This window comes from Engystomops pustulosus, chromosome 5 (assembly GCF_040894005.1).
Source record: "Engystomops pustulosus chromosome 5, aEngPut4.maternal, whole genome shotgun sequence".
NCBI lineage: Eukaryota > Metazoa > Chordata > Amphibia > Anura > Leptodactylidae > Engystomops > Engystomops pustulosus.
In genome coordinates, this window is record NC_092415.1 from 129,956,488 (window position 1) to 129,976,374 (window position 19,887).

Genomic DNA, 19,887 nt, shown 5'->3' on the forward strand with positions numbered 1-19,887 from the left:
TGTTCATTCAATAGATCTAGAACATGGCACATTGTAATAGGTAATTTGTAAATTTCCCATATTTTGCCATATTGTAGTATGGTAGGATCAATTGGACAACATAGGGTTCAAGTACCCTTAGGGTTCTGTAAAATAGTAAAAATATAAGCAAAAATGCATAGGCTCAAAACGCCCATTTATTGGACCCCAATGCTGCCGTGGAGACACCTCTATACCGATCGCCGGGAGGAGAGGTGGGTAGCCTCTTTAGGTGCTGCAGTTATGTTTGACCACGGCCGCTAAAGGTTAAACACATGGGATCATGACTCTTGTGATCTCGGCTGCTCATGCAGTTGCTCGGCTGTCACATACTGCCGGCGTTGTGCACGGATTGCACAGGCTCTGCTTCTGAGCTTATGAGATCCACATGATGTTGGGGAAGGTCATGGTGGTCGAAACAGGAGGTCACCATGACCTTCCCCAACATCATGGTGGCTTAAGGGGTAAACATGTATTTTTATAGGCATACTTGTCCAGAGAAAATATTACAATGTATATATTTTAGCATCAGTCACCACAAAACTTTTTTTCTTTTTATTAGGAATCATTGACTTCATGATTGAACAGGCTGGTCCACCATCAACATTAGTTCAGACAGTAAAGCAAGTGCAGGAGCACTTGAAAGATGGAACGGATGTTATAGTTATTGGAATTTTCACTGACAAACGTGAAAAGGAACTTCAGCTTTATCAGGATGCAGGTGAGTGTACCCTCAGGAAGAGAAAAATAAATGTCCCACTTATGAGACTTATTTCGCAAAAGGCTCTCAATAGGTCGTGATAGTTGCTTGGCCAAATGTAATGTGGAACACACATTCTTTGATTGCAAATAACTGTCCAATAGATTATAAGCAATTGCCAACCCTGATCCTTGTTCTGTCCTGGATCTGTCATCTCTAATGCATGCCATGTAATTCCCCCATGTATTCAGCAGCTACTACATCTGTGTAAGTGTATAAATCTATATATAAGTACATAAATGTATGTGCGCATAAGTGTGTATATATATGTGTATACAAATATGTATATTTTCTGAGGGGGCAGGGGGCCCCATTCAGAGGTCCTCAGGATCTCAGTTGGCATCAAAGCATTAGGGAATGATAAGCGGGGGTTAAAATGCGTAAGTATTAGGTTATAAGGAACCTGTCAACACCTTTTCACATATACAGCTAGTGACCGGTTTCTATAAGGTCCTATTAACTGACTAACTGGCACCCCTCTTTTAGCTAAAAACAAAATAGATACAATAATAAATATTACCTAAATAGATAATCTTTTGTTAACCTATTCTATCCCTCTGAATGTCTCTGAACATGTCTGTCTGTGTCAGTCTCAGGTTTTCTCTGATTGTCACTTTGTCTATTGGGGGGATTTATCAGAAGTGTCTGAGGGCAGAGCTCAAGTTTTATTTTCCCACAGCTGTTTATAAAATTACAGCTGATCTCTGAGTGGGCAACTGGAACAGTTTTACCTCAGACATTACTGATAAATCTCCCCCTATCTCTGTATCCCTATCCATCTTACCTCACACATAAGTTGACTTATAATTATATATATTGTACATTATATATTATACACATACACTCTTTATATATAAACGCTTCATATATTCGATAAGTCTTGTCCTGTTCGGCCAGCCCCTCACATCTACGCCAGCAAATGTCCCATGCCTCTTCTCAACATGTCATGTGACATCATCACAGGTCCTTTAGCCTTCTAACTGTACACCATGCATATATCTAATCACATGAAATCACACCAGGACTACTTCTCCTCCTCCATCCTCTGTGACTTCATGTAATCAGATACACACATGAGGTAAATTTTGTAAATGGACCTTAGATGGTGTCATCCTGGTCACATGACTTTAAATGTCTAATAATTTTCTCTTATTCCCTTACACGTTCAGTTTTTCAGATGCAGCTTTTAAAAACCAAAGCAGGTGAGGAGCATAATGGGTGAGAATACTTCTTTTGAGAGAAGCATTTTTTCCTCTTAACTCTACTCCTGGTTTAAACATCAAAAACTAAGTCTGAAAAACTGGGCGTGTGATTGCACTTAGAAATAAGTGTATATAATGCTATAATGAAAAATGATAGCAAATTTACGGCAGAATAAGGGCCGATCCGGAGGAAAACCATTAAATGCCCCCCCCCCTCCTTCCTAATTAAAAATCATAACCATTAAATCTACAAGGCCAATTGCTATGGGATCATCTACAACAAGGCCTACCAGCAGTAAATATAGCGAGGATAGAAAAATATGTCCCTCCAGTGAAAATACCTGAATTATCATAAATATATACCTGCAATCAATGTAGCAAACACAACATTTACCAAAAATAAATATACCGCACACACAAATATATATGCCAGCATTAAATGGGCTGCACTCGGGCACATACATCACTTACTGCTGCCACTGTCTCCTTTGTCTGTGTTGGCCTGCTCCATCCCGCTCTTTTTCCTGTAGTCTCCTCATTGTTGCCAATTCTTTTCAGGTAGAGCAGTGGTTCTCAACCTTTCTAATGCTGTGATCCTGCAATACAGTTCCTCATGCTGTGGTGACCCCAAACCATGCAACTCGCAGTAAAAACACGGTAAAACTGCAGCTCCGATGGCTTTAGGCGACCCCCGGTTTTGGTTGTTCAACCCCCGCTGGGGTCCCGACCCATAGGTTGAGAACCACTGAGGTAGAGAATGTCAAGGAAACTTCTCTCAGTCTAGTCATGACTTATCTCTGCAGAATAAGTTTTGGGATTTGGCACACTCTGGTCTGAGGAAATTTACACCTGTTGTGATTGTGTGAACATTCACTTGGAAACATTCCTTTATGTCAATGAAACTGAAGAAAATTTGTTTGTATGAAGGCAACATCGGTTAAAATTAATTATCAAATCTATAATTTTTTTTTTCATCATTTATTTCAGCAAATACTTTGAGAGATGATTTTAAGTTTTATCATACCTTCAGCTCAGATGTTGCAAGCTTCTTAAAAGTGCAAATTGGACAGCTTCTTGTTATGCATCCTGACAGATTTCAGTCAAAGTATGAACCAAAACAACACCTCTTTAAAATCAAAGTAAGTTATAGTGAAGTTTCAATGTGTGTGTGTTTTTTAATATGCAGTTATGTCCATAGGTATTTTGACAGACACACTATTTTCTAAGTTTTGTTCTGTACATTACTGCAATGAATTTTGAACAAAACAATTCAGATGCAGTTGAAGTTCAGACTTACAGCTTTAATTCAGTGGATTGAATAAAATGATTGCATAAAAATGAGAGGAACTAAAGCATTTCTTAACCCATTCGTGACCGATGGTCATTGCTGCCTGAATTTTTACTTACGGTAGTTGTTTTTTTTTTCATGACATGTGAGACTTTAACTTGATAAGATAGTTTTATTAATTACATATTTTTTTTCTTTATAAAATTTGCCAATAATTGAATAATACAAATGTGAAAAAATAAGCTTCTTTTTTCATTTTTCCAATTTAGTTTATTTTTAAATAAATAGTCGCTGTTAGGCCCCTTCCACACTAGCGAGTGTGATGCGATGAACTCGCATCACACTCGCAACGCAAGCTGCCGGGAACGCACGGCCCGAACGCTGCACCGCGGGAGTGAACTCAGCATGTCAGTTCACTCCCGCGGTGCAGCGTTTGGGCCGTGCGTTCCCGGCAGCTTGCGTTGCGAGTGTGATGCGAGTTCATCGCATCACACTCGCTAGTGTGGAAGGGGCCTTACCAATATATGTTATAAATGTTTACAGCATTATTCCATCACCCTTTCCCAGTTTGAGCTACAGATGCAAAGAGTGCATGTACTTCTGCAAAGTGAAAGTCTCCTGCAGCTTCTTCTATATTTTCACTATGAGCGGAGCTCCCAATATTACTCTTCTCCCTCGTTATGCCATCTTTAACCACCGATGAACGGCGCTAATCCTCAGAAGAAGCCTCGGAAAAAGCCTTGCCGGCAAAACCCTGAGTCGGGCGGACATGAGAGCTAGCGCCCCGCTATTTTGACTTGTGATATGCACATTTTTAATTGACTTTTGTGACTTTGTTGGAACGTACCACACCATCTGCCTGCATATTTTCTTCCAGCTACAGTATAATTAACCCCATAGCGCAATAACCCTTACGTCTTGCTGCGCATGGGGGAGTATGAAGAGGGCTCACGGGCTGAGCTCTCTTCATACTCACCGGGCATTTGCTTCATAATTGAGGCTATTACAATGTGCGATCTGCACATTGTAATAGATGGTATGCAAAATCCCCATATACAGGCAGTCCCCGGGTTACGTACAAGATAGGGTCCGGAGGTTTGTTCTTAAGTTGAATTTGTATGTAAGTCGAAACTGTATATTTTATAATTGTAGATCCAGTCAAAAAAATTTTGGCCCCAGTGACAATTGGAATTTAAACATGTTTTACGGTAATGGGACCAAGGATTATAAATAAAACTTCATTACAGACACCTTACAGCTGATTATTGCAGCCTGGGACTATAGTAAAGGATTCAAAAAGCTTCACCAGAGGTCAGAGGGGTCTGTCTGTAACTATGGGTTGTCTGTAAGTCGGGTGTCCTTAAGTAGGGGACCGCCTGTACTGCCATACTGTAGTATAGCAGTGTATGGTAGGATCAATCAGACAACCTAGGGTTAAAGTACCCTAGGGAGTCAGAAAAATAGTAAAAATAAATAAATAAAAAAAAGTAAAAAAAAAAAAATTATATTAAAAAAACATAAAAATTCAAATCACCCCCCTTTCACTAGAACTGATATAAATATAAATAAACAGTAAAAATCCTAAACACATTGGGTATCACCGAGTCCAAAAATGCCCAATCTATCAAAGTATAATAACCGTTTTTCACTGCGTTTTACCCCGTAGCGGAAAATAGCGCCCGAAGTCGCAAATTGCATTTTTTAGCCATTTTGAAAAATAGAAAAAATTCTATAAAAAGTGATCAAAAGGTCACACAGTCCTACAAATAAAAGTGTTAAAAACGTCATCAGAAGTCGCAAAAAATGACACCACCCACAGCTCCGTACACTAAAGTATGAAAAAGTTATTAGCGCAAGAACACTGTAAAATGAAGAATTTTTTTTCTGTACAGGAGGTTTTAATTTTTGTAAATGTATGAAAACATTATAAAACCTATACAAATTTGGTATCCCTGTGATCGTATTGACCCAATGAATGAAGTAGACCTGTTATTCGGGGTGCACAGTGAAAGCTGTAAAAACCAAGCCCACAAGAAATGGCGCAAATGTGTTTTTTCATCATTTTCACTGCATTTAGAATTTGTTTCCCGCTTCCCAGTACACGGCATGGAATATTTAATACCATCACTACGAAGTGCAATTTGTTACGCAGAAAATAAGACATCACACAGCTCTGCACATGGAAAAATAAAAAAGTTATAGATTTTTGAAGGTTGGGAGTGAAAAATAAAACCGCAAAAATGAAAAAGGGCCTGGTCCTTAAGGGGTTAAAGGAGGATAATGAAAGTGCGAAGGTGCTAGTCTGAATCGTGACATACTTTCATCAGGAGAAACTGAGGATTAGTGCCGTTCATCGGTGGTTAAAAATGGAATAACGAGGGAGAAGAATAATATTGGGAGCTCCGGTTATAGTGAAATTATTTTCTCTATTTCTGTGGACTTTTTCTAAGACTGTGTGGACCGGTCTTCTACCGTGAGTAGCTCCTTAAGGGGCAAACTGTGCACCACGAATAACTGTTTCTCTTCTATATTTTGCCTTCAGCTGATAGGCTGCAGGGGGGTACAATTCAAACGTCTATATCTCCTGAACACTTGCACATAGAAACACATATCATGTGACATATTAAACAGGAGAGTCTCCTTTTTAATATCATATATTGATTGTGCATGGATGTTTAAGAGAACCAGAGATAATCACTCTTCGGCTACATCCACACGAACGTATGGGGAACGTATATACTGTGTATATACGTCCCCATACACTTCAGTGGCCTCACAGCGCCGTACGGGCGCGGTATGGTGCAGCACCGTACCGTTCCGTAGCCCGTAGAAAGATAGGACATGTCCTATCTTTCGACTGAATACAGCACTGGGCCCTATGTTACTCTATGAATAGGGGCTCAGGTGAGCAGCGCTCAAACCCTGCTCCTCTCCCCGGCGCATCGTGTGATTGTAGCCTTAGTTATAATTGGCAAATATAAAGCTGTACATAAAAATCATTTTTTTAGTATAACGTTAAGGTTGTACGGGGCATTTGCAAATAGGACGAAAATAGCCATATGGCAATCGTGAAGAGGTTAAACACAATGGGGCGATGTATCAATCTGCCTACTCCATAAAACTGGAGTGATTTGCACCTGAAATGCCATATAACAGGGAAACAAAAAGGGAAAAACTCCAGCTCCAACAATAGGTAAAAATACAAATCTTCCAGCTTTATTTTTTGGTTAAAAGCATGTACGTTATGGAAGAAAAGACAAAATGGGAAAAGAACAAATGCGCAAGACCACCTCTAGCCTACGTGTTTCGATAAAAATATCTTAATCATGGCTAGTAACTGATTATTTTCTGCCAACTCCAAAAAGGGGTTGTGGTTGCAAAAGAACATTCAATATAGTGGTGCACCAAACTAGAGCAACTAATAGGTGCAAAGTACAACTCTCCTGCTATTTTGGGTCCTGATCATTGCTTTGGCAAACCCAGGGTCTGTCCATAGTGAGGGCCTGTAAGATCTCGTCTCACAGAAAGGTGTCAGCCTGCAATACATCAATACATCAGTATTGAAGGGTATTCTGATGAACAATCAATCAGTTACTGTGGTATTTTTAGGGGAACAATTCCGAGATGTGTTGCACAGAGGTAAAGACATATGTTGCATGTAGGTCTGCTGTATATTTGTATGTGCATATATGTGTAATATATATATTAATGTGTGTTACTATAAAAATTGATCAAAAGAACAATCTACTCCAGAATGGTACTGTTGTAAAGAACAGAATGGACCACAAAAAACAGCCCTAAGCCAGCTCCATAGACAAAATACTTCTTATTCCTCTTAGAAAATGGCAGTGCAAAAACAATTTTTTTTTTTCAAAATTGTTTTATTCTGCAAAATTTGTAAAATGTTACATTAGGCTATACCGTAAGCATAAAAAAAGCAAAGATCTGACTTGTTCAATATGACAATGTTTTTACTCTGTATTATCTTATTTGCATTATAAGATTATTATTAATTGGTGTTTTTCCTATTCCCCTTACCCCAACAAACAAGCTAATACATTTTCATCAATAGGACATGCAACCGGTAAAAAATAAAACCATGTTTTTTTTTTCCCTTCATCACAACGGCACCACTAGAAATTGGGATCCGCCCTCCAAGGACAGGAAACCTGAGCATAAAAAGAGGCTCCTCCTACTCCTCCTCAGTTTTGAGACCTGGGCACTTGGTGATGAAAATTGCCCCTGCGTTGTTCCACTAACCCTGTTTTCTTCAGTAGTGTGGGGCGCTGTCAGTGTAGTCCTCCGGTGCGGGAATTGGGCCCGTCGGCGCTGTTCTCCCATCTGCCTGGCGATCAGTCGGAGGTATCCATAGTGTCAGCGGCTGCCGGCGGACAGTAAGTCATTAGGTAACAGTAGGTCACTTCCGGTATCTGGCTCCGGCGTCCGAAGAAGTGCGCGGAGGAAACCAGGGTGAGCACAGGGTCCATTACTTTTTTCGCCTGCTGCCGATGGACATCGTTTTTCATTCATTCATATGTATATTCATATATGTATATCATTTTTATACAGTGGTAATGGATGTTGTTGTTTGCATTAGGGAGAAGAGGGGCCTAAGAAGGCGACTCATAAGATGCATCATAGGGAATGCAGGATCTGTGGTGATAAGCTTCCTACTAATTATGATAAAGCCACTTGTCATAGTTGCATTGGAAAGATCTTAACAGAAGAGTCTTCCATTTGGATGGAGTCGTTAAGGAATGTGGATAGAGAAGAGGTGTTGATCCCTAACCCACTCCCTCTCACGCAGGGCCAAGCAGGTACCTCTGCCTCTGTATATGTTACGGAGAGGTAAGGATCTGAGGAGGAAGTTGTAGTTTCGGTCAGTTTTTTTGAGTCGGGCTCTTTGACCTCCGAAACGGAACATGCAGGACCACCCACTATTTAGTATGGATGATTCTGATCACCTTCTCAAGCTTTCAGGGCAACTATGGATATTGAAGATAGAAGAGAACCTAAATCCATACAAGATATCATGTTTGAGGGTCTAAAGGAAAGAAGTAAACTAACCTTTCCCCTTCATGAAACTGACATCTTTGAATGGCAGTCACCGGGTAAAAAAAAAAAAAATCATACATCCCCAGATCTGTCAAAAGGAAAATACCCTTTTGACTCGGATGTTTCCGGTACATGGGGTGCTGCTCCTAAGGTGAATGCATCTGTAGCCAAAGTTATTCGCAGATCATCTGTTCCTTTTGAGGATATGGGTTCCCTTAGGGATCCCATGGATAAGAAAATGGAAAGTTTTCTGAAAAGATCATGGGACTCTGCTACCTCAGCCTTTAAACCTAACATTGTGGCGGCATGCGTGGCCTGCTCTGTTATTTTGGCTAAACCAACTAGAAACCGACATTCAGAATAAGATACCTAGAGACGCTTTAGCATTTATCGATTTCAAATGTGGAGAAAGGGGCCGCTTTTTTGGCAGACTCTTCTATTGATGTGCTAAAACTCGCGGCTCATCCATCTGCCTTGTCTAACTCAGCCAGAAGAGCCATCTGGCTAAAAAACTGGCCATGGGAGGTAGGCTCAAGAAATAGACTTTGTGGAATCCCATGTGATGGAAAGTTTCTATTTGGTCAGGTACTAGAAGAATTGTTGGAGACATCATTTGCCCCTGTAAGCAGCCAGTACAGACCTTTTCATTCCTTTCGGAGGGCAAGGCCCCAAAGAAGAGGAAAGAAAGGGATCAGAATTTCAAACCCTTGAGTTAATCAATCCAGAGATCCCAAGCGTCAGGGACCAAGCTCCTTATGACGCCAGACTCCCTGTAGTGGGGAGACTAACCCATTTCTTCCAGATGTCAGGAAGCAAGTGTTACAGACAATACAAAAAGGCGTATGACTGGATTTTCTCACCTCTCCACCCTCTCTGTTCTTCCCCGGTGCAGGATTCGTGATTTTCAACAGAGGTAATGATTACCATGATCCGAACTCTGGTTCAAAAGAAGGTACAATGCCAGGTTCCCCCTGCCGAACAAGGCCAGGGTTTCTACTCTTCCCTATTCTTGGTAACCCTTTGGGAACCATTCTTTTTTTTTTTATCTTAAATCTAAAGCCCCTAAACAATTTCCTTGTTGTACCACGATTCAAAATGGAGACCCTGAAGTCAACCGTGATCCTAGTGTTCCCCGGTTGTTTCATGGCGTCTGTAGACCTGACCGATGCATACTACCACATTCCCATACATCCAAAATTTCAAAGATACCTGAGGGTAACCATTCAGGCAGACTCAAAGATCTTTAATCCCATAGCGCAATAAGACGTACCCTTACGTCTTACTGCGCATGGGGGAGTATGAAGAGGGCTCACGGGCTGAGCCCTCTTCATACTCACCAGGCATTTGCTTCATAATGAAGCAAACGCCCGTCGCTAACACCCGCGATCGGTGCTTGCACCGATCGCGGGTGTTAACCCTTTGACCGCCGCCGGCAAAGCTGCCGGCGGCATTAAAGAGCCAGCGGCGCATGGGCGCCGCCATCTTGGCTCCGATCGTCACTCCCCGTGACGTCACCGGGGGGCGGCGATCGGTTGCCATGACAGCCTGGGATCACACAAAGATCCGAGGCTGTCATGATCGAGGCTATCTATTACAATGTGCGATCTGCACATTGTAATAGATGGTATGCAAAATCCCCATATACTGCCATACTGTAGTATGGCAGTATATGGTAGGATCAATCAGACAACCTAGGGTTAAAGTACCCTAGGGAGTCTGAAAAATAGTAAAAAAAAGAAAAAAAAAAAAAAGTTAAAAAAAAAAATTATATTAAAAAAACATAAAAATTCAAATCACCCCCCCTTTCCCTAGAACTGATATAAATATAAATAAACCGTAAAAATCATAAACACATTAGGTATCGCCGCGTCCGAAAATGCCCGATCTATCAAAATATGATAACCGTTTTTCACTGCGTTAAACCCCGTAGCGGAAAATAGCGCCCAAAGTCGCAAATTGCATTTTTTTGCAATTTTGAAAAATAGAAAAAATTCTATAAAAAGTGATCAAAAGGTCGCACAGTCCTAAAAATAGAAGCATTGAAAACGTCATCAGAAGTCGCAAAAAATGACACCACTCACAGCTCCATACACCAAAGTATGAAAAAGTTATTAGCGCAAGAACACGGCAAAATGAAGAATTTTTTTTCTGTACAGGAGGTTTTAATTTTTGTAAATGTATGAAAACATTACAAAACCTATACAAATTTGGTATCCCCGTGATCGTATTGATTCAATGAATGAAATAGACCTGTCATTTGGGGCGCACAGTGTAAGCTGTAAAAACCAAGCCCACAAGAAATGGCGCAAATGTGTTTTTTCATCATTTTCACTGCATTTAGAATTTTTTTCCCGCTTCCCAGTACACGGCATGGAATATTTAATACCATCACTACGAAGTGCAATTTGTTACGCAGAAAATAAGCCATCACATAGCTCTGTACACGGAAAAATAAAAAAGTTATAGATTTTTGAAGGTGGGGAGTGAAAAATAAAAACGCAAAAACGAAAAAGGGCCTGGTCCTTAAGGGGTTAATTTCCAATACAGGGCATTACCCTTTGGAATAGCAATTGCCCCAAGAGTCTTTACCAAAATAGTGTCAGAAATGGCAACCCACATAAGAGAAGCTCCAGGTATGTTCATTCCATAAGTAGACGATTTTCTACTGGTAGGATCATCGGATCAAGCAGTACGCAGTCAGCTGTCCAGCGTTCTCCAGATAATCAAAAAACTAGGATGGTTGATAAACATAGAAAAATCATTTCTGGTCCCTACAACAAGAAAGCTTTTTCTAGGGATATGGTTAGATTCCCAGAAACAGAAGTCATTTCTTCCAACAGACAAAATAGAAAGAAAAATCCTTATTGTTAAAAGTAAAACAAAATCCTTTAATCTCTCTGAGAATGGGTATGTCTCTTCTAGGTCTGTTTTCAGACGCTATTCCAGCTGTCCCGTGGGCTCAATTCCATTCAAGAAGTTTGCAAAATTTTCTTCTAGGGGAATGGTACAGGGATCAGTCATCTCTAAATGCAAAGGTTCTTCTCCCCCCAGAGATGGTAAGCTCCCTTGATTGGTGGTTGATCAGAGAAAATCTGAGGGTGGGCCTTGGAACCCCTGTCAGGACAAATTAGTTACTACTGATGCCAGTCCTTGGGGGTGGGGGGCTCACGTAGAAGAACAAGATTTTCAGGGCACTTGGGACATTACGGAGAAGGGTCTTTCGTCAAACGGCAAAGAGTTACTAGCGGTCCTAAAAGCTCTGATAGAAGCTCTCCCTCTATTACAAAGCCATGGAGTGGCAGTCATGTCAGACAACACTACAGCCATTGCATATCTCAACAAGCAGGGCGGTACAAGGAATTCAGGCCTTATGTATATTGCCACACTAATTCTTACTTTGGCAGAAAAATATTTTGCATCCCTGAAGCGGATTCACATAACTAGTCTGTATTCCACAAGATTACAACGCTTTGGGGCATGCCGAGCATAGGTCTGTTCGCAACAAGGGAGAATCTCAATGTAGTCAAGTTTTTTTTCCTTAAAGAGGACCTGTCACCACGTAAAACCGAAGGACCAAATGTGCACCCCTTAATCCTCCCCCCAGCCCCTTTCTCCCTAGCCGTTTTATTTTTTTAACACGATCCGACATCTTGCCAAATAAGAGGTGGGAACGTGCATCTGGCGCGCTGGGAGTCTGCGTTATTCATTAGGGGGGGTGTCAGCACGCCCCCGCCAGCGGACACATTGTATGAGAAGCCGGCAGCATCGCACCTTCAGTGCCGGGCTTCTTGTACAATGTGTCCGCTGGCGCGGGGGGGGGTGCTGGGGGGGTGTCAGCACGCCCTCTAATGAATAACGCCAGCTCCCAGCGCGCCAGATACATGATCCGGCCTCTTATTTGGTAAGAGGTCGGATCGTGTTAAAAAACGGCTAGGGAGAAAGGGGCTGGGGGGAGGATTAAGGGGGGCACATTTGGTCCTTCGGTTTTCCGCAGTGACAGGTCCTCTTTAAACAGAACAGGCCTCCCATTGGCGGTGGACGCCTTCTCTCAGGAATGGAACAGTCTTCTGTTGTATGCCTTTCCTCCCATGGTTCTCCTCCCCAGGACGATCAGGAAGATAAGGCAGGACAAAACAAGGGTGATATTGATTCCCCCTTCTATCCTCGCCGGGCATCGTTTTCCAGCCTAAGGGAACTATCAGTAGCAGATCCCTGGGTACTCCCAGAGTCAAAAAACTTGCTGTTACACGGTCCCTCATCCGGAAATAAAATCCCTGCATCTGACCACATGGCTGTTGAAAGGATGATTCTACAGAAACAAGGTTTGTCCCCTGGGGAATTTGGAAAGCTTTCTTTTCCTTTCCAAGTCTTTCCAGGGCAGTTGGCTCAGCCTAATATCAGTCAGATTCTAGACTTTCTGCAGAAAGGTCTTGAAAAGGGTCTAAGACTAACTACACTTAAAGTTCAGGTACCGGTTTTAGGGGCCTTATTTGACCAGGAGTTAGTAAAACATCCCTGGATCATTATATTTATTAGGGCAACAGGTAGAATTAGGCCCACCATTAGAAATGGAGTACTGTCTTGGGATTTATCCTTGGTTCTTAAAGTGGTATTCCCATCTGGGCATTTAAATTTAATTAAATTCATTTGCCATATGTAAAAATTTCTTCAATTTAGATGTTATTAAAAAAATGTTCGTGTGTGAATATACTGGGGCTCATTTACTAAGGGTCCGAATCGCACATTTTCATCGGGTTTCCTGAATATTTCCGATTTGCCCCAGGATTTTTGGCGCACGCGATCGGATTGTGGCGCATCGGGGGGGGAGTTTAGGGATGCTACGCTGGAACAGATTTGCCAGGCTGCCACCTGGTCTACCCCTCACTCTTTCCTAAAACACTATAGGGTGGATGTGATGGGGTCCTCTTCCCTTTCTTTTGGAAGAAAGGACTTATCCTCGGTTTCCCCCCCTTAATATTCTCGTTTTTTTCTCTGTAATTCTCTCTGGTGGTGCGGTCATGATGAAGGGGAAAACAATAAATTACTCTTACCAGTAATGTTGTTTCCTCGAGTCACGACGGCGCCTGTTATTCCCTCCCAGGAGTTACTTTTTTATGTGGTGTTTGCTTCCCTGGTGTCGCAAAAAATAGGAAAGAAAGAGGTCATTAAGAAGATTTGTATATATGCCGAATAAATATGTATATATGTTCTGTCTACTAACTAGACAAGAGATCTCTGTAACCAGGAGGAGTAGGAGGAGCCTCTTTTTATGCTCAGGTTTCCTGTCCTTGGAGGGCGGATCCCAGTCTCTGGTGGTACCGTCGTGACTTGAGGAAACAACATTACCGGTAAGAGTAATTTATTGTTTTCGGCTCTAACCGAGCCTTCATCAGCTAGCATCCATCTAGCATGCAATTACTTTTTAAAGTAACAAACGTCCAATGGGTGTGTATCTTTTTCCGGTGGGCTGAATCTTGCATCATACACCTGCAACGTCATGGCCACATGATAATGTCATATGATCTGTCACTAATTCCAAGACAGCGATCATCCCATCTTCATCTTGCTCATTGAAGAAGCTTATTACAACTTATTTGGACAAAGGTATGTGCATAACTTGTTACATTCTTGTTAGCAACACAACAATTTAGTAGCATTTCTCACAACAGTGTATCCAAAATAGATAATACATTGTTAGTAACATGACCGATTCTGCATGTAATGTGTTAGTACAAATAATAAAAAAAAAACAATTAAAAAATTATAAAAAATGTTTCTAAATGTTTATAAAGAGATGAGACTACAACCGGCAAATTTCATACTCCCTATTTAAGCCATGTAGCTCCTCGGTTTTTAACTCCTATATCAAAAATGCCTCTTTCCGTAGTAGTATGTGGCAAAGAATGGTTGTATTAAAGTATGCAGGTGTGAGAGTAATACATTTTCTCTCCTGATCGTGGATTTATGTTGACCTAAGCGGTCTCCCACACACTGGCGTGTTTCGCCTACGTATAGGAGACCGCATGGGCATTTTATGATGTGTATTACGTCTTTGGAATTACATGTGAAATGTTTCCTGATCACTTTATCAATTTTGTAAATTAACGGATGAAACGGTCTAACAAAATGTAAACAGGGTTTACTTGTTTGTGACTCTCTGTGTCTTGTCCTCAATGCTTAGCTCGATTCCTCTAACAATTTCACAGGTTATCCTCTCTGTACAAATCTATTCTTTGTTTCTGATCTTCTCTTGTTTTTAAAATAGGATGCGAGACTATACAGTCAACCTGTTGGAATTAATTAATTTTGGAATCCATTTTTTTTTTCTCTTCGAGTGGCCCCTCCCATATGCCAAAGACATAGGGGCAGATTAACTTACCCGGTCCATTCGCGATCCAGCGGCGCATTCTCTGCGCTGGATTCGGGTCCGGCCGGGATTTATTAAGGCAGTTCCTCCGACGTCCACCATGTGCCGCTGCTGCGCTTAAGTTCTCCAGGAACACACTCGAATACACTGAGCCGGGCTGAGTGAAGGTAAGTGCGAGCTCCGCGACATATTTTTTGTTTTAAATGCGGTGGTTTTTCCAAATCCGTCGGGTTTTCGTTCAGCCACATCCCCCGAATTTCCGTCGCGTGCATGCCAGCGCCGATGCGCCACAATCCAATCGCGTGCGCCAAAATCCTGGGGAAATCGTCGCAAATCGGAAATATTCGGGTAACAAGTCGGGAAACCGCAAATCAGGCCCTTGGTAAATGACCCCCATTGTCTATGAAACGCTCAAAGTTTTTATGTGACTCTCAAACAGGGGTGACTATAGACGTATTGATTTTTAAAGAAGTCCATAAACGAATTTGCATATTGGGGGGGGCACAATTGACCCCATGGGCGTCCCACGTTTCTGCAAATGGAAAATAATTTTTTCATGTTCCAGGATGATTTCTAAGGTCAACTTCAGACTTTCCAGTATGAAGAGACACAATTGGTCTCCCTGGCGGGTTTTGCAGGATTTTGTGTATCTTTGGCAATATGTAAAAGACAGGAATTATTGGTGACTCCTTATGCCAAAATTTAGCACATTTTTCATCAATAACATTGCTACATACATTTTTAAGAATTAAAGCATCAATTTTTTTATTAAAGGGGTATTCCCATCTGGGCATTCACATTTATTTCAATTCATTTGCCCTATGTAAACATTTCTTCAATTTGATGTTATTAAAAAAAAAATGTTCCGGTGTGAAGATAATTTCTCATAACTGTAGCCATGTTATCCCTTAGAAATAAAATAGCTTACTCGGATACAACCACCTCACATTTTGGCAGCGGTGGCCAGGCATGCGCTCTTGAGCTCTGACTGATCACCTGGCTTCAGCAATCATTACCACAGGACGGCTGTGGGACATAAAGTAACTCCCGGAGATTTCCTATACAAAAACCTTTTGTTTCTCTGTGCAATGTCTCCAGCAGAGGTGGCCGTATCCAAGGACACAATCTTGTTTCTAAGGGACCATATGACTACATTTATGATTAATTCTCTTCACACAGGTACTTATTTCTAACATCTAAATGAAGAAATGTTCATATATGGCAGATTAATGAAACCGAATGTGAACGGCCAAATGGGAACACCCCCTTTAACCTCTAAAGTAGGGTTTCTTGGCAATTTCTCATAAGTATCCACAACAGAGAGTTAGCGCATGATTTAGTTTTCGTAGGTGGTTTTATCCATTACTACGATGGAACCGACGGATAAAAGTCTCTACCGGGTGATAAGATTTTTATAAGATTTATTAGTTAGACCTAGTTCAGACAATGTAAACATCTTTTGTGATTTAGCAGATCTCTCCATTGGCGGGAAGACCGGCTTAACTGAGAAGTGTGCTTTCAATCTTATGTTACGAAAAAAATCTTTGGAGGTCAATGACCAGGTTGAAAGTATCTACAGTGTCTATTGGACTAAAAGACTGTCCTTTTTGTAGTACATTCATTTCGTCTGGTGAAAGGTTTGTGAGGAAATATTTATAACTAGGGAGGGGGGTTGTGGTTGCATACCTGTGACCTCGTCAGTACTGGGTTCTCTTGATCTTTGGTAATGTCGCCCCGCTCTACTCAACCTCCTGTACATCCTGGTGGTCGTCCCAGACTAGAAAACGGACAACCATCCTTCCTTAAATATTGACGATCGCTGCCGGAGCTGGAGGAATCGTATCCGCTCTTTGTAGACCTCCACATAGGATAAGAGGATCCTGATGGTTCCTGCCATATGTAGATTTGTTTAAGTAGATAATCCTCAGAATCGCGAATAAATTTCTTTTTCTTTTGGCTTTCTACCCAGAATTCCACCAAATATTTATTGACTGTGCTCTTTAGTTTATCAAATTCCGCTGTAGATAATGAATCCTGTAGTTGTTGTTCAGTAGTTTTAATTTCTTCTTTTAATTTTGTGATAGACTGTTGTAAGAAATCTACTGTTAACAAAACAATGTCCATAGAACATTTGTTCAATATACCTTCAAATTTCTTTGTGTATTCTTGGTCTTCTGCAAAAAAAAAAAGTAGGACGCATGAGTCCTCTTGGAATCCTGCCCACCAGATAGCATGCTCCATGAGTCGTGGCATGGAGCTCATGGGCTGTAAGCCTTCTTGCTTCTCGCTCCCAATCTCTTCTCTTGTACTCACTTGTCGGGATTTGCAGAAAATCCATTGATGCTGTGGCTTGTGATATGATGCGTTCAGCTTCTTCTTCATTGAAGCTTAGTGAATTGGTCGTCATGGAGTCCGGTGCACGTACATTTAGTATATCGGTATATATGCTGTTGCTGCACCTGGTACACCCCCTCCTCGTACTCGTGGACACCTTGTAGTAATATGAAAGTACTGGGATCTTTTACTTTCATATTACTACAACGTGTCCACGAGCACGAGGAGAGGGTGTACCGGGTGCCGACCAACTACAGCATATATACTGATATACTAAAGATACATGTCTCCACCAGAGAAGATGGCACTCAAGGGTCTTTTACACAAAGATAACATAATATTAAAACATCATTGTAGTAATGGATAAAACCGCCTACAAAAATTAAATCATGCGCCTCTGATGGGGATACTTATGAGACATTGCCAAGAAACTCTACTTTAGAGGTTAAGAAAAAAAATTGATGCTTTAATTCTTAAAAATGTATGTGACAACGTTATTGATGGCAAATTTGCTAAATTTTTTCATAAGGAGTCACCAATAATTCCAGTCTTTACATATTGCCAAAGATGCACAAAATCCTGCAAACCCCGCCAAGGAGACCAATTGTCACCAATAATTCCAGTCTTTACATATTGCCAAAGATGCACAAAATCCTGCAAAACCTGCCAAGGAGACCAATTGTGTCTCTTCAAACTGGAAAGTCTAAAGTTGACCTTGGAAAATACTTTTTTCATGATGATTTCTATTTGCAGAAACGTTGGACGGCCATGGGGTTGAATGTGGCCCCACCCATATGCAAATTCATTTATGGCCTTCTTTGAAAATCAATACGTCTATCTAGGTCACCTCCTGTTTTAGAGTCACATAAAAACTTGGAGCGTTTCATAGACTATGTCTTTTGCGTATGGGAGGTGCCACTCGATGCCCTTTTAGGCTTCCTAAATGAATTAAACTCCATATGGGAGGAATTAAAATTTACCATGACATACAGTACAGTCAACACAAAGTAAGTTTCTTAGATACTAGAATAATAAAAATATATGATGGCACTTTGCTTTCATATATCTACAGAAAGGAAACCAACAGAAATAGTCTCTTACATTGATAAAGTGATCAGGAAACATTGGCACTTAATGAATGATATATACCCACACATACTGGAATTTCAAGAACCCCCCATTAATATGTAACAAAAAATTACCCACAACACAAAATAAATTAATAAGCGTAGACTTCGGCAGTGATAAAAATATAGCACGACAAACCCTATTGGCAACCAGATAAAATGGTACCTTTCCGTGTTTGGGCTGCCAACAATGCAGTAATGTAAATAAGGCTGATTCCTTTTTTCATCCCCATTCAGGACAAGCATACAAAATAAAGGGCTATTTCACATGTAATTCCAAAGATGTAATATACATCATAAAATGCCCATGCGGCCTCCTATTCATAGGCGAAGGTGGGAGACCGCATAGGTCAACATAAATCCACGATCAGGAGGGAAAACTTATTACTCCCATTGCCTGCACACTTTAAAAAATACAACCGTTCTTTGCCACAATTAAAATACCAGGTAATGGACAAGATAGATTTGACCAAGTTACTACTACGGAAGGAGGCATTTTGGATACAGGAGTTAAAAACCCAGGAGCCATATGGTTTAAATAGGGAGTATGATATTTGTCGGTTGTAGTCTCATCTCTTATTATTTTTACTACAGACACAGAATGTTTAAGCACACCTGACTTTGGGGAAAAGACATGGTATAGAAAAATTTTTTAACTTTTTTTGTTTTTTTTTGTTTTTTTTATCATTTGTATTAACACTACATGCAGAATCTGTCATGCTACTAACAATGTTTTATCTATTTTGGATACACTGTTGTGAGAAATGTTACATTCTTGTTAGCAACACAACAATTTCGTAGCAAGTTATGCACATACCTTTGTCCAATTTCGCAGTTGTAATAAGCTTCAATGAGCAAGCTGCTATGGTATGATTAGGAATTAGTGACAGATCAGGTGAATGACGCAAGATTCATCCCTCCGGAAAGGATACACACTCATTGGACGTTTGTTACTTTAAAAATCATTGCATGCTAGATGGACACTAGCTGATGAAGGCTTGGGTAGAGCCAAAAAAACGTGGTTTCCTTGCGTGATACTTTCTTGTTATTATGCTCCATAAATAAAAGAAAAGATTTTTTTTTTTTACCTGACTCGAAGTGCCGGGATCTTTTACTTTCGTATTACTACAATGTGTCCACCAGTAGAGGGTGTACCGGGTGCAGACCAATTACAGCATATGTACTATACGGTTTCCCATGGCAACCAGAAAGCTTGGCAAATTAATAGTAGCCTTGGGTAACTAGGTAAAAGCTCTTCTAGCTGCAGATAGCTTATTATAGTTAATTAGAGAGTTGCTTATTTTTGCTTAGTGCAGAGTTAGGTAAAAGTTTTTATACTTTACAGTTGTACTTTAAGTATTAAGAAAATACTTTACATTTGGCTCTAATTTTTACAATAAAGTATTAAAATTGATTCTCTTCTTACCTGCTTATCTGGTGTTTTTTAAATTCTTTGCAGGATGCTAAAAGTGAGGAAGACCTGAAGGAGCATGTCCTGAAGCATGCATTGCCTTTAGTTGGTCATAGAACAAAAGCAAACGAAGCAAAAAGATATAACAAGCATCCGCTTGTAGTTGTTTATTATACTGTAGATTTCAGTTATGACCATCGTGCTGGTATGTCAATATTAAATAGTAATGGTTTTCATTTTCTTAACTTGTCTACACTGTGATTCAGAGCTTATTGGACTATTTTATGCACCCATATATTGAAGACAAAATGGAGTAATTTGGTAT

At 40.7% G+C, this 19,887-nt stretch overlaps 1 protein-coding gene across 4 annotated transcripts in view; it reads left to right on the top strand.

The window, feature by feature from the left end:
- PDIA4 (protein disulfide isomerase family A member 4) overlaps positions 1-19,887 on the top strand; it is a 69,212-nt gene that overhangs the window by 29,436 nt on the left and 19,889 nt on the right. For all 4 annotated transcript variants that reach the window (XM_072153039.1, XM_072153037.1, XM_072153040.1 and 1 more), the window contains 3 exons: positions 581-739; positions 2,968-3,119; positions 19,611-19,767. In XM_072153039.1, the coding sequence (XP_072009140.1) occupies positions 581-739; positions 2,968-3,119; positions 19,611-19,767 (468 nt within the window). The remainder of the gene's footprint in view (positions 1-580; positions 740-2,967; positions 3,120-19,610; positions 19,768-19,887) is intronic.